The sequence below is a fragment of the Primulina tabacum genome, chromosome 5 (assembly GCF_025594145.1).
Source record: "Primulina tabacum isolate GXHZ01 chromosome 5, ASM2559414v2, whole genome shotgun sequence".
Taxonomy (NCBI): Eukaryota; Viridiplantae; Streptophyta; class Magnoliopsida; order Lamiales; family Gesneriaceae; genus Primulina; species Primulina tabacum.
This window is the reverse complement of record NC_134554.1, coordinates 35,030,140-35,046,292: the sequence shown is the minus strand read 5'-3', so window position 1 is coordinate 35,046,292 and position 16,153 is coordinate 35,030,140. Positions and strand designations below refer to the sequence as shown.

The following is a 16,153-nucleotide window of genomic DNA, read 5'->3' as shown; positions in this document are numbered from 1 at the left end:
AGATAAAAATATTTCTATATTTAAGAAAAATCACATTAACTTAACATAAATTTTTTTAATTAATGTAATTTTTTTGGATTGTTTTGGTTCATTTTATTTTTATCCAAAACTGAAATCATTAAAATTTTTTCGGACTAATTGATTTTAAAATAAATTCAAACTATGATTGAGTCAAAAAAAGATCCGAACCGTACGATTTGGTTTAGTTTTACATTTTGGTTCGATTTCTGAGCACTCTACTATACACACTGATGGAAGACATTCTTAGAAATTATTTTCTGTACTCCAAGCATGTTTCTTGACTTGTTTGAATGACAAAACTGAAGTAAACTTCATATCAAGTTATGCGATGTGAACACTAATTATAGTGGATTTCAAATACATCCAAAATATACCATTTAAAAATGCATCCCTCAAAAATTTTAATCATTCAAATCAAATACATCTCTGTCCGAAGCACAACCTTACCTCCAAACTTTAACCCACTCAATTCAAAGATTTAGTCACAATAGAAGGGCCAACAACCCTCCCAACTAGAGGTGACCAATCGAACCGAACCGAACCGAACCGAACTTAGCAAAATCGAACTGACCAAAATGTTTTTTCAATCAACCAAACGGACTGATTGTACATATCGAAACTGAGAAGACCGAACCGATAAAAAAATTAAAATATATATTTAGCTTGCGTTCCTATTCATCAAGGCAGTTTGTTAGGGAGCCATACCCAGTTCCGTCCACGTGTCACCATACAACACTCACCCCATGTCTCGATCCTTGAGTCAATTGTATTCCCCTTTTCTCCCCAAGCAATCGAAGTAGGAGAACACGGAATTGCAGATCCAAATTCGAAGGTAAATAGGTCGACAGTGAATAATGCAGCACCTTAGGATGAGACAGCAAAAGTGGAAGATAAGCGTTCTTCTTTTGTCATCTATGTCAATTGCAACGATCGATGCTAAGGGAATAACCAAAGGGTTTGCATAATATGCCATTTTAGAGTGCGAAGGAAAGTGGGATCCAGCTTGGCTGTGGATATATATATATATATATATATATATTGTTATGAAAAAGTCAAAATTTACGGTAAAAAGTAAAAATCTCAAACTCTCAAAATTTACCAAACTACACACTTTATAATTTTTTTTCTCTCAACTCAATTGTGATTTTTTTCACAAATGAGAGATCTATTTATAGAATTTCTTTACAAATAATCTAAAAATAAATTCATCATTACATACATCATCACAAACTAATTTTCAACATTCAAATATTAAATACACATATTTTAAAATACTAATTTTCAAGACTCCCCCTTAGGATGATGATCATAATGATTGTCTTCATTACGTGTTTTTATACTTACTCGTTAAAAATCTTACTAGGAAAAACCCATTGGGATAAAAACCAATGTAAGGAAAAATGAGTGCAGTCACGTAAACTCCCCCTCATGTTGACACGAACAATTCTTTACAAATTTCGTAGATTGCACATCCCAATATTATATATGTGATTTCTGAATATTGTCGTAAGAAGTGCCTTTGTGAAGAGATCTGATGAGTTTTCACTTGATTGAATGTGACGAACATCAATATATTTATTCTTCTCAAGCTCCTTGGTGAATGCAAAGAACTTAGGAGGAATATGTTTAGTTCTGTCGCTTTTTATGTATCCTTCTTTCATTTGAGCAACACATGCAGCATTTTCTTCATATAGTATCATAGGCTTATCGTCGAATGATAATCCGCATGAGATTTGGATATGTTGGGTCATTGATTTTAACCACGCACATTCACGGCTTTCTTCATGTAGTGCAATAATCTCGACATGATTTAATGAAGTTGTTACGAGTGTTTGTTTCTGTGAACGCCAAGAAATTGCAGTGCCTCCACGAGTAAATACATATCCAGTTTGGGAACGTGCCTTGTGTGGATCAGATAAGTATCCAGCATTGGCATAACTAATTATACTTGGATTAGCATCTTTTGAATACAAAAGTCACAAGTCTATTGTTCCTCGTAGATAACGGAATATATGTTTAATTCCATTTCAGTGTCTCTTTGTTGGATATGTGCTAAATCTTGCCAATAAATTTACGGCAAAAGATATATCAGGCTTTGTACAATTTGTAAGATACATAAGGGCACCGATAGCACTTAGATATGGTACTTCTGAACCAAGAATATCTTCATCATCTTCACATGGACGGAATGGATCTTTTTCTATGTTTAATGATCTAACAACCATTGGAGTACTTAAAAGATTTGATTTATCCATATTAAAACGTTTAAGAATCTTTTCTGTATAATTTATCTGGTGAACAAATATTCCACATTCTTTTTGTTCAATTTTAAACTCAGACAATACTTGGTTTTTCCAAGATCCTTCATTTCAAATTCTTCCTTCAAGTATGACACAAATTCTTGAATTTTCTTATTCGTTCCAATGATGTTTAAATCATCAACATATACATCAATAATTACGCATCCAGATGTTGTTTTCTTAATGAAAACACAATGGCATATTGAATTATTTACATATCCATTTTTCATCAAGTGATCACTTAGCCGATTATACATCATTTGGTCGGATTGCTTTAACCCATATAATGATCTTTGTAATTTCACATAATAACATTCTTGGGTTTTGAACTTTGTGCTTCAGATATCTTAAATCCTTCAGGGATTTTCATATATATATTATTATCAAGTGATCTATATAATAAGTAAGCTGTAACAACATCCATAAGACGTATTTCTAAATTTTCAGATACCGCCAAGCTAATCAAATACCGAAACATAATTGCATCCATCACGGGAGAATACGTTTCTTCATAATCAATTCCAGGCCTTTGAGAAAAACCTTGTGCAACAAGTCGAGTTTTATATCTTACTATTTTATTTTTCTCATTTCGCTTTCGAATAAAAACCCATTTGTATCAAACAGGTTTTACACCTTCAGGTGTAAGGACTATAGGCCAAAAAATATTATGTTTATTTAGCGAATCCAATTCAACCTGGATGACATATTTTCATTTTATCCAATCCTGTCGATTTTTACATTCATCAAGAGATTTTGGTTCATGATCTTCATTATCATTTATGATGTCGATTGGCACATTATAAGAAAATATATCATCAATTTTTTCTATATCTTTTCGGTTCCATATTTTTTCAGTATTAATATAATCGATAGAGATTTCACGATTCTCGTCAGTTTGTGGTTCTGATAGAACATTTTCATCATCATGTGTTTCTTCAGGAACATCATTCTCTATTTTGTGATCATCATGTGTTTTTTTAGGAACATCATTCTCTATTTTGTGATCATCGTGTTTTTTATGAATTTTATTTGTGAGGTCCGGGGCCGAAGAGGGCGGGGGGTGATCGCCGGTGCCATCAGTTGCACGGACAATGAGCGGCTCCTGGCAGGCTTCTAGGCGGAGGGAACATGAATGAACCGACCCACACGGGAATGAGAGGGATTCCGAGACTGTTCAATGTAATTGACTGTACAGTTGAAGAGGGCTTAAAAGATTTGATTTGTACTACTCATATCACGAAGGTGCATCTTCTTTTCGGTAGCTCATCACATAAGAACTCCAAAGTTAAGCGTGCTTGACTTGGGGCAATTTTGGGATGGGTGACCTCCTGGGAAGTTTCCTAGGGTACGTGTGAGTGAGGACAGTCCATAAGCACGCTGGAAAGACTCGCACGTGGTACAGTGAGGACAGTCGTCAAATCTGGGGTGTTACATAATTTCGAGGATTTTTATCCTTGGAACCGACTGGCCTTCCACGCTTCAGGCGTTTTACGACATCATGAGTTTTTTCAATTTGTTTATTTGGAATTTCAATTCGAGCAGGAGCATTTACATAATGTATATATGATTTAGTTACCCTTTTTGCATCTGAAAATGCATCTGGTATTTGATTTGCTATTCTTTGCAAGTGCACAATTTGCTGTACATCTTTTTCACATTGTTTTATTCTTGGATCCAGATGTAACAATGATGATACATACCATGTAATTTCCTTTTCGGTATATTTCTTGTCTCCCCCTAACATTGGGAAGATTTCCTCATTAAAATGACAATCAACAAAACGTGCTGTGAACACGTCGCCTGTCTGAGGTTCAAAATATCGAATGTTTGATGGACTATCATAACCGATATAAATTCCAATCTTTCTTTGAGGTCCCATTTACTTTCGTTGAGGTGGTGCAATAGGCACATACACCATACTTCCAAAAATTCACAGATAAGAAATGTCTGGTTCTTTACCAAATGCAAGCTACAATGGGGAGTATTTATGATATGCACTTTGTCTGATGCGAATTAATACAGCAGCATGTAAAATTGCATGTCCCCATATAGAAATATGTAGATTTGTTTTCCTAATCATTGGTCTAGCAATCAGTTGCAGACGTTTAATCAATGATTCAGCCAATCCATTCGGTGTATGTACATGAGCAACATGAAGCTCAACTGTGATTCCCATAGACATACAATAATCACTGAAAGTCTGGGAAGTAAATTCACATGCATTATCAAGTCTAATTTTCTTGATTGTATAATCTGGGAATTGATTCCTCAATTTTATTATTTGAGCAAGTAATCTTGCAAATGCAAAATTTCGAGTTGATAATAAACATACATGTGACCATCTGCTGGAGGCATCAATCAATATCATAAAGTCTCTAAATGGTCCACATGGTGGATGAATTGGTCCACAAATATCACCCTGAATACGTTCAAGAAACATTGGTGATTTAGTTTGGATTTGGCTAGTGATGTTATTATAATAAGTTTTCCAAGAAAACATGCTTTACATTGAAACTTATTATTCTGAAAGATCTTCTGGTCTTTCAGCGGATGACCATGTGTATTTTCTACAATTCTTCGCATAATTGTTGAACCAGGATGTCCTAATCGATCATGCCAATTGGTTAATATTGAAGAATTATCAACTACCATGTTTGATTCAATGAGACATATATGTGTATAATGCAATCCAGTAGGGAGCATTGGTAGTTTTTCAATCACATATTTTTTTCCTGATTTATATGTGGTAAGACACATATATTTCTCATTCCCTTCATTCATTGTTTGAGTATCATACCCATGGGAATATATATCATAAAAACTCAACAAATTTCTTTTCGATTGTGGTGAATACAAAGCATCATACATATGTAAAAATATAACACACGATAAAACATTATCATACGAATACATGGAAAAATAAAATATTTTACATATCTATTCCACCAGGCAAATTGATCATTGTCCGAGAAATCAATCAGAAAATCTCCAGCATCAAAATGAGTTGAATCACTCAAAGGTTCACTGTGTTCAGTGAAGTTGGTCTCCTTTTCTTTCCTCTTTATTGATTCTTTATAAAGTTTACAAAGGTGCTCAGGGGCTCGACAAATACGAGACCAATGTCCTGGAGTACCACATCTAAAACAAGAACTTTCAAATCTTTTGGAGTGATTATCATTAACACTCATATTCTCATGATGCCTTTTTAGTGGATGGTTTGGGACGTTCTTTTGAGATGAGTTATAGAAGTAACTATCTCGATTATTTTCGAAACCACGGCCGCGTCCACGTCCACGACCACGACCACGACCTCGATTTCGTCCTCGACCAAAATCTTGTCTATAATTTTGATTTTGGTTTCCAGATTCAAATTCATTTTTGCTTACGACATTTACTTCAGTAAATACCGTTGAACCAATGGGTCGTGCCTGATGATTTCCCATTAACAGCTCGTCATTTTTTTCTGCCACAAGGAGACAGGCGATAAGTTCAGAATATCTTGAAAATCCACACACTATATATTGTTGTTGTAGAGTTATATTCGATGCGTGAAAAGTGAAAAATATTTTTTCAAGCATTTCCAATTCAGTAATCTCGTGCCCACAAAATTTCAATTGCGAGATTATTCTATACATCGTCGAGTTGTAATCACTTACTTTTTTAAAATCTTGGAATCTCAATGTATTCCATTCATCCCCGATGGTCGGAAGTATAACTTCCCTTATATGTTCAAATTTTCTTTTAATCTCTTCCACAAAGCCATGAGATCTTTTTCAATTAGATATTCGCATTTTAATCCTCGTCGAGATGTCGACGCAAAAATATCATGGCTTTTGCCTTTTCTTGTGATGTGGATATGCCATTTTCTTTTATGGTCTCATTTAGACCCAATGACTCAAGATGCATTTCTACATCGAGAGTCAATTGCATATAATTTTTCATCGTAATATCAAGAGCAATGAATTCGAGATTTGCCAAGTTTGACATGGTGGTACTAAAAAAATTTGCTATGCATTTTATTAGTTAATGAATATTGCAATATAAAGTAATAGATAAACAACAAGTACAAGCATACACACGAGGAGGATATTCTCTGATAAATACAAGACTCGTGAGTATGATAACCAAAATAATTAAAAATAACCTTGAGAAAACTATCTTCTTTTTTCTTCGCAAATTTGATGAAGAATAATTGTTTAGAGAAGAAAGAAAAAGTTGGAGTGATTGAATGTGTTTGTGAGATCATATTTATAGGGCAAAAACTATCCTTTTTGTTACAATTTATGACCGTTGGTGTACAAAAAATAAATGTATGTATTTGTATAATTTTATGGTAATAATATGATGTATATAATATTAGTCATGTTTAAATAATTATGTATATCATATCACATTATTATAATAATGTGTCATAAGGTATTTTGTTTAAAAAACTTTATAGGCTTTTATACTTGTCGTATCCCTTACCGGGAGTGTGAGATGTCGTCTTAACATCCTCCCAAGATTTATAACAAGTTTTTTGAAAAATTTATTTTTATTATTGTTTATCTTTATTATATAATAACATTATATTATATATTAAATATATACACAATAAACAAATAAACAGTAAAATAAATATTATTACTTTTGTTACTTTTTTTCTTCTGTTTTGGAGCTTGGAAAAATATGGAGGACTTTTAGAGCTTCGTGCTGATAACGTGTTATGAAAAAGTAAAAATTTATGGTAAAAAGTAAAAATCTCAAACTCTCAAAATTTACTAAACTACACACTTTATAATATTTTTCTCTCTCAACTCAATTGTGATTTTCTTCACAAATGAGAGATCTATTTATAGAATTTTATTTACAAATAATCCAAAAATAAATTCATCATTACATATATCATCACAAACTAATTTTCAATATTTACAACTCTTATTTTCAACATTCAAATATTCAATATTCAAATATTCAATACACATATTTTAAATACTAATTTTCAACATATATAACCTATTCAACGGGTTTTTTTAAATAATTTAATTTTAAAAAATTAATTCAAAAACTTTTTTTTTAAAAAAAATTGCAAGAATACTGCAATCCGCGCTTCGTAAGCGTGGACATGCTCCATGTGAGCGTCCATGTGGCGCCATTCCATTCGACCGACACTTATCTGAATGGATTCCTTTTTCTTTCCTCCTCTTCTTCTTTCCTCCTCTTTTCTTTGCCGTCTCATTTTCGCATTTCTCAGTTTCTCCTTTCCTCACCGAAAATTTTTTGAGACGAAGTTGAGAAGATCTACAACATAGTTCAGAATGGCAGATAATCGAAATTCAGAAGATCCCAGTGTCCTCTATTTACAAGCGACACATATGTCATCATAAGTTTCTTCCTTAACCGTTGATGATATTGTCAAAGTGAAGATGTCAGACAATTTGATTTGGAAGTTATATACTGATAATTACTTACACAGTCGTGTACTGTCATATTTAAATTATATGTGTTTTTATGGAGTTTTAGAATGTGGCTCACAAGTTTATGATAATCATTTGATTACTGCGCTTGTTGAACGTTGGCGACGCGAGACACAGACGTTTCATTTTACATATGGTGAAGCAACAGTCACGTTACAAGATGTTTCAATAATTTGGGGTCTAACAATTGATGTTGAAGCAGTAACTGGAGTAGATGTGTCACATAAAGTTGAGGAATGACAACACATATGTTTGGATATGTTGGGATTTTTGCCAGCATCAAAACATTTGAAAGGTGGTCATCTGTCTATGACTGCACTACACGATCATTGTATGCATAACCTTGTTAATGATGATACTTCTAAAGTAGATGTTGTGAAATTTACCCGTTGTGTTGCGTTAATAATTATTGGAGGAATAATGTTCTCTGACTATCAAGGAGGGTCTACTAGACTAATATTTTTGCAACTGCTACGAGATGTTGATAACGTGAAGTCTTATAGTTGGGGTAGTACAATTTTAGCATTTCTATACCGTGAGTTGTGTAACGCGTCACTTATAAAGAAGACTACAATGGCTGGACCTTTATATATCCTGCATGTATCATTAATGTGCTGTGATTATTTAACACAATTTTTTTGTTAAATTTGTTGAACAATTTTTATTATTATAAGCAGATATGGGCATGGAGCATGATTAAATGTATTAACCCCGATCGAGATGGGTTAACATTAGTTGTACCTCCCGTTGATACGGATGCTTTTATTCCAGTTTCTCCATATGGTGCACGGTAATATTTAAAAATTATTGTGGTAATATCATATATATCTTGTATATTTTCTTGACATGTAAATTTTTTTTTATAATTTTAGGTGGAAATTTGGATTTAGTTACACACATTCGCCTACACATTCTGTAAGAATTATAAGGGATTCTCTAGATCGTATGAATAATAATGAGTTATTATAGAATTTTAATATTTAATAGTGAGTAAATGAAGACTATTTAACATATTGAATATTTAATTTTAACATATTTATTTTTTATAGTTTAATTGGATCGTTTACCAGAAAAATGACATAGATGTGAAGACGATTATTGATTCATACGACAACAAAATATGGCGATGTGTTTGTCCCCTTATATGCTTTGACATCGTGGAGATGCATAATCCTAATCGGGTCATGCGACAATTTCGAAGACGACAATCAATTCCAGGGTCTGACGTCGACAATGACGATATGCATAATATCATGAGAATAGGACATCGAAACACCGATTGGAGAGATTATCAGAGAAATTCAAGTAAGTTGTGGAATAATAGGCTGAGATATGTTTCTAAAGGGGTGCGACACGGGCGATCGATGCAAACTGACGAAGACTAGTCCAATGGTATAATCGAATAATGGTGCGCACCATATCACCTGCAGTTACTGTCGTTGGTTTTCAACCACATCCGTACAATACTTTAGTTGGACAATTTAATGTTCAACAAAATTTCAGTATGTCTTCTCTTTTTCGCATCAGTCATCAATCGGGTGGAGAAGTGACATGGTTAGGCAACCAAGTGGGTTTGCAGGAGCCTCTAATATTTTCACAACAGCTGAATTGAATATTGCAGGAACCTCTACTACTCAACCTGGTTTTCTCAGTGATTCAGGGTTTGCTGACTTTCGTTCGTTTGGTCAGCCGGATTTTCAGACTCCTTATTGGTCGAACACACAAAGTTTTACGAATTTGCTTAATGTTGGACCTCAGCATATTGTGCATGACACTCGACCACAGAGGAATGTTATTTCACCTATCACTTATCCAGGTTACTCAAATGAGGAAAATCCTAAAAATGTAGGATTGCGTAGAGGGACGAGAAGACGCAATCCACCTGATTGTGGAACAGGGAGCCATTTGTATCATTTTAACTATGACGATGATTCTTCTACTTAATTGTAACTATATAATTTTCTATTGTTGTACAGTTTGCATTGTTGCATAGTCTTAATTGTATTATCTATACAAATTGTTACCATCGATTGAAATATAGCACAACAAAGAAACATAATTAAACCATAACAAAATTCAATAATAAAAACATACACCTCAACTCATCGTGTCATAAAAAACACATGATCCATAATATTATTTCATAACGAACATTAAACGAAAGGATAAGATGCCAAATCATAAAAGGCATCAGGACTCGCTGTCCTCGCCTGACAGCTCAACATCCTCATCATCATCATACTCAAAATCATCCTCAACGGGTCGATGTGAAAATGCTGGGGGTGGAAATGGCTCTTCGGAGGCGCTAGTCGCAGGGAAGCGCTGCGCAAGAACACGATGATAATCATGCACGTAATCAAACTGCTCGCGTGTTACCTGCCACTGTCTCCTCATCATGCGCTCTAGGTCATCAAGACGCTGGTGTGCGGTCTGTCCCCTCTCTGCACGTGCCTGTCCTTGCGTGTCGTGCCTGTCTGGCGGGCAGTGGCTGTGCTCCACTCCCTGAACCCTCGCCTGGACCTAATCTCAATCTGCCTCCGTCTTTTATCTCTCGGCATCTTTCCATAAATTAAAATATCGTCTTTCTTGTGCAAGACTGGCTCACTATCATCCCATATAACCCCAGCTAGGCGGCAGAGCTCCTTGATGGTCGAAGAATGGGGAATGCTAACTGTGGATGTGCCTCGAGCCGCCTGCAGAATCGAATTCATAATCACCCGACCTGCATCCACTTTCTTCCCGGTGATGATGCAATACACCAATGCTGCTTTCGTTTTTGTGACATCAGAAACATGCCCGGATGGCATCAAACGCGCTGCGACAAGATGGTACCAGTTATATGCCTCCTTACTCATGCATGTCGCAGAAAATGTGACCGGAGCTCGCTGATTATTTAGCTTCCAAACCGTGCCCGGTTCACAAAGTGTGTTGATTATCGTCTCATAGGGATAGGGATCTCTCTTAAATCTCGTGTAATCGTCGTTTTCGTAGTCAGGCATGGAATACAACGAGTTAATAGTCCTGCTGTCAAAGGCAACCATCTACCCCCTTACTCTCACGTGATAGTCCTTATGCCTAACCATCAAGTTAGCGTAGAATTCCCGGACAACTGACATCACAGCATCTGGTGGTGGCTTCACAAACTCAGCCCAATGCAAATGTTGAGCCAGATTTAATGTGTCACAACCCTGGACGCTCTGATCCATCCCTCTTTTTCGCTGCATGTTTATCTCTTGTAATTTAGTATAATTTTCCGCAGCAACTGCATCCCAAAAACGTCGTCTATCAAAACCAGCATGAGACGACTGACCATCCCCAGAAGCAACTTTCTTGCTTTTCTTCCTCGGTGGCATGTTTGAAATTGCGCTAATAACCTAGAACTTGTCAGAAACTAAAACATAGCAAACACATAAATCGCCCTAGTATGTACAAGGCAAAAATCCACCTATTAATAACAACTACCTAATTGAAGCATTATATCGAACACATTATATGCACAAACTCTATAACATTGTTAATTCAAAATTTGACATGAAATTGATGAATGATTCATAACACGAATAACGTTACCTTATGTTAGAACTGAAATTGTATTGCACTTCGACCAGGAGTGATTTGTGGAAGTCGATTTTTTTTTAGTGGGAGAACAAAGTGGGAGGATTTGGTGATGTTAAAGGAGGAGGAATGAGGGTAGGGGAAGGAATTTTTTTTTTAAATAGGTGATCTAGCGCTGAGGCGCTGTGTATGTAGCGCTGCGGCGCTAGATCTTGGGAGACAAGCGCCGAGGTGCTTAAACATTAGCGCCGAGGCACCAGATTTGCGCAAATCTGGTGCCAAGGCCCTTAGGTAATAGCGCTGCGGCGCTATGAATTTTATTTTTTTTTTTAAAAAAAAGTTGTACGCCGACGCGCTGAATAATCGGAATTTTTTTTCAACTCTTTTTTTGTTAACAAATAAGTTGCTTACATATCAGACGTTAATACAAATTAAAAAAAGACTTCAGCATTGTTGTCTCTCTCTTAAACCTGGTGTGTCCATCTCATTTCTAATTCGAGTTGTTCTGTCTCTACCAACTCTTCTTTTTTTACGTCTAACCGGGTTGTGGCGCAACTCGAAAGTTGGAGGATCCCAGTATCGCTCATCTGCAAGAGGTTGAAATCTGCCCTCGTACGTTGCCAAGTACTCAGATATGTTATACCAGGGCTGCACAAGTGTCATGGGATCCAAGGAGTGCCACTTAGCTGTGCAAATAGCATGGGAACATGGGATGCCAAAAATCGTCCATTTACCACATGAACAATCATTTGTTGATAACTTGACGACCTGCATATGTTGGCCACGACTTGGTCTTCCTACCGTTGCAACAGAAGCAGTTTGCTCACGTACATCGTATTTGGAAACACGATTTTCACTAGATTTTCTCGCCCATTTCTCATACTTCCGACATGCATAATCTGACCACAGCTGATTTTCCTGAACCATACGACCACCTCTTGTCACACGTTCAATGAAATATTGTACGCACCTCAGAAGTGTCAAGTGTACTATGGCAGATATAGGAAGTCTACAAGCACCCTTCAACACACTGTTTAAACACTCCAACATATTGGTTGTCATCACCCCACGACGCCAATCACCGTCATGAGCCAAACTCCATTTTTCTTTAGCAATTCCAGCCAAATATCGGTGCGCCAAAATATTTTTTTGCATTGATTGCCTCCATTATTGCTTCAAACTTACAGATTTGATTTTGTGTGCCTGCCGCCCAGCATAAATCTTTCAAATGCACGTCTTTGAATTTAGCGTTAAAGTTTGAACACAGGTCTCAAACAAAAACGATGCACACCGTAAGGAGGTTGAAACTATGGTAGATCTTCAGTTGCTCGCACGATTCCCTTATGCCTATCAGAAATAAGACACACACCATTTTCACCGCGAACAACATGTCTTCCTAGGTTCTCCAAGAACCATTTCCAAGAATCTGTTGTTTCTTCATCCACAATAGCAAATGCAAGCGGTAGAATCTGATTGTTCGCATCCAGAGTGACACCAATCAACATTTTGTGCTTGTATTTGGTATACAAGTGTGTACCATCGACACTAATTATTTTCCGACAATGTCGAAACCCATCAACACACGGCCTGAATGACCAAAAAACATAGTTCAGTGTCTTTCAAATTTCAGTGTTGGCTCTGAGATTCTTCTACTCCACAGCTGTTCCCGGATTATATTTGGACAAAACACACATATATTTTGGAAGCAATTTAACAGAGCTCTCCTATGTACCATATGCAATTTCCATAGCACGTTTCAAACTTCGCCATGCCTTCGTGTACGAGATTTGATATCCTTATTTATCTTTCATATTTTCGATGATATACTTAATCTCGTACTGAAAGATCACAACGAACAACTCCCAATAGCATATGTGCCACCATAGCACTGTTCAAATTCTTATGGTCTATACCAACAGAGGTAGATATACATGTGTGAGGTCCGCCATATTTTGTTATTTTCCAATAACCAGTCTTGGCCTTCAAAGAAGCGCGAAGTCCCCATCGACAAATGACCGTAGAAGAATTATTTTTACAACGTAATTTCCACGAACTGCGTGTGATATCCACGACACGGTACTCACGCCTGACAACTCTTACTGAATAATCCTTCACAGATGCAATAAGATCATTCTTATCTTTAAATAACATATTAACGAATAATTCACCTCTATCCGGATTGTAATAGCTTGATTGCACTCCACAAGAACATCGACAGAATCAGGAGGCTCTTCCCCAAAAAATTTATTGAAAAATGATGGAGTTTCAGAAGTGTTTGAAAGAAATGGTACGGTCTGCCTCTGTAATGTGTCGCGTAGGTGGTTGTCGAGATGATGTCCCCTCATTAGGATTTGTAAAAGTAATCACTTCATCATCAACATTCACTTCTTCTTCTTCTTCAGACTCGCTATATGACATATCGGATTCAGAATCAATCCTCCAAATATCATCATTATTGGCCTGATCCAGACAACGAGCACTCATATCTAATGTTGGATTCGGCCAATATGGAGCATTATTTTGTTCCGACGAAACATTTATATATTGATCCCAAGGCCCACTTACAACATCGAAACTCATATTATCGAGTCCTTCAGTAACCTGTAGAACATAAGATCCGTGCTCCTGCAAACCACCATATGTAGACGCATCGGGTTGGTTATATAAACCTGAATCGGATGCATGTGGAACGTAGGATTCAGGATCATCAAATCCAACATGATGCTCAATTTAATTTGCTTCCATGTACAAATGCAAAATATGCATATTGTCACATTAGATTATAAAATGTAAAGCATCGTCATCAACGAGATTGACTTGAATTTCATGCCAAAATGCTCTCTCCATGAATGAATACTTTGTTGACATCTTCAGAGAAAAATTCGCTTGATCGATTGCTAACATTTTATGCACAACTTCAACTAACTCCATCAAATTAATGGATCATAATACTCGTATCGGTCTAACAAATGAAATGCTATATTCAACCGATCCATTATCGCTAACTACATGACCACCAAAATATAAGAGTACGTCGATGTTAGACATTTTGCCAATGAAAATTGAGAGAAAATTTAAGAGAAAATTGATAACTCATTCGTTGAATTTTTCATCAATTATATAGGAGAAGAATTTGAACACTATTCATATTTGAATTATTGAAGTTCACGAGAATTTTCAGATCTTCAGCTTTCACGTGAAATGGTCTGGCAATGAATGGACATAACAAAGTGAACTAAATGAACGGATAATAAAAATCGAAAATATTTAAAAAAAATAATAATATAATATACAGAGTCCGTGCTTACGAAGCACGGACTCTGTACACATGGACCAGCGTCCGCGCTTCGTAAGCGCAGACGCTGGTCCACGTAGGACCGTCTGCGCTTCGTAAGCGTGGACGCTCCAACGTGAAGCACGTCCGCGCTTACAAAGCGCGGATTGCAGTATTATTGCAATTTTTTTAAAATTATTTTTGAATTAATTTTTTAAAATTAAATTATTTAAAAAAAAACCCCTATTCAACCCATTTTTTATATTCATCAGAATTTTCGATTTAAATCGGTTTGATCCATTATTTCGGTTAAACCGAGACTTTGCTCATACCTACTCCCAACTCAATATAATTTTTTCCCCATTACTTTATTAAATTAATAAGGTGAATGGTGATACCCCCATAAGACTCCGGGTCATGGATGACCCGGAATATTAAATGAACAGCCCAAATCACAGCCAATATGCAGAGTACTTTCTTCAACAGTCAGACATGGGGACGCCTGGGATATTTTCTTCCCGGGCAATCGAGCGCCCGGGCTCTTAGCAAGCTTTCGGGAACTTCTACCCAGGCTACCTTGAGAAGCGCACTGCACTCGACTGTACTGATATGGGAAATATTATCTGTCAGAATAACATGGGTTTAGCATGTTAGAGAAGCCATCAGAAGCACAGGGTATAGGCAGCTGCCCTATCATACTTAGTAGGTGGTCAATGAAAACAAGGTAATGCTGAGATCTCCTCCTATAAATAGCAGGTACATTTCTCATTTACAGATTCTGGAATTCTTAATTCTCAAACACTCACTTATATTACCACATATACAGCCGTCCTTATTTTCTTCTTCACCTGCTGACTTAAGCATCGGAGTGGATACGCTGGACACTCCTTCGGCGTCCATTCACGAGTTACTTTACTTGTTTGCAGGTTACAGTTGAAGCCATTATCCTTGCTCAAATTTTCTAACACAAAATTATCCTCACTATCCGGTGAATTTCCCACGTATTTCACTGCCCGATTCATCTGGATATCATCATTGGTGCCGTCTATGGGAAATTGAGTCTAAGACGTTGATATTGCTCCTACTAGAAGAACAAATCAAGATATGTCTCGGGCTCCTGGAGACTGATGCGCATATCTCTGGACAGGGTGGTCCTCCACTCACAGGACCTCCACCCGTTATAACTTTATCCCCGGAGGATTTGGCTCGGATTATATCCGAGGCGGTGGAAAAAGCCGTAGCCCGGAGAGATACTTCTCATCAAGCTACACATGCAGGAGAAGAGCAGGAGGCGGGGGATGGAGAAGCATGGAGGGAAGAGAGAGAGTCAAGTGCTGGGTCTAAGTCCCCGACTGTTGCGGGGACCCGGACGCTAACCCATTCTTTTCAATCATTATTAGGATTAAATGGATCAATTAAATAAACTGGGTCGCAAATATTTTTTTTTAAATGCTGAACACTTTATAAACAAGTGTACAAATTTCTACAACAAGTTAGGTCCTATCTTATTCAAATTACAAGATCAAGTTTTATATCTACAACATGAT

The 16,153-nt window shown here is 36.5% G+C and overlaps 1 protein-coding gene across 1 annotated transcript; it reads right to left on the bottom strand.

Annotated features, from left to right (window-relative positions):
• Nucleotides 1-12,639: 12,639 nt before the first annotated feature.
• Nucleotides 12,640-13,102, bottom strand: LOC142544360 (uncharacterized). Its single transcript, XM_075651417.1, has 2 exons — nucleotides 13,065-13,102; nucleotides 12,640-12,919 (listed from the first exon to the last, which is right to left on the bottom strand). Exons 1-2 carry the CDS (start codon nucleotides 13,100-13,102, stop codon nucleotides 12,640-12,642), a joined length of 318 nt encoding a protein of 105 aa, XP_075507532.1.
• Nucleotides 13,103-16,153: the final 3,051 nt, after the last annotated feature.

What these genes read in the sequence shown, in the direction of transcription:
- LOC142544360 (XM_075651417.1), bottom strand. Translation starts at nt 13,102, where the DNA reads ATGGCGAAGTTTGAAACGTGCTATGGAAATTGCATATG. An exon ending in TGCTATGGAAATTGCATATG is followed by an intron (nt 12,920 to 13,064) that starts GTACATAGGAGA and finishes TTGGTCATTCAG; the next exon opens with GCCGTGTGTTGATGGGTTTC.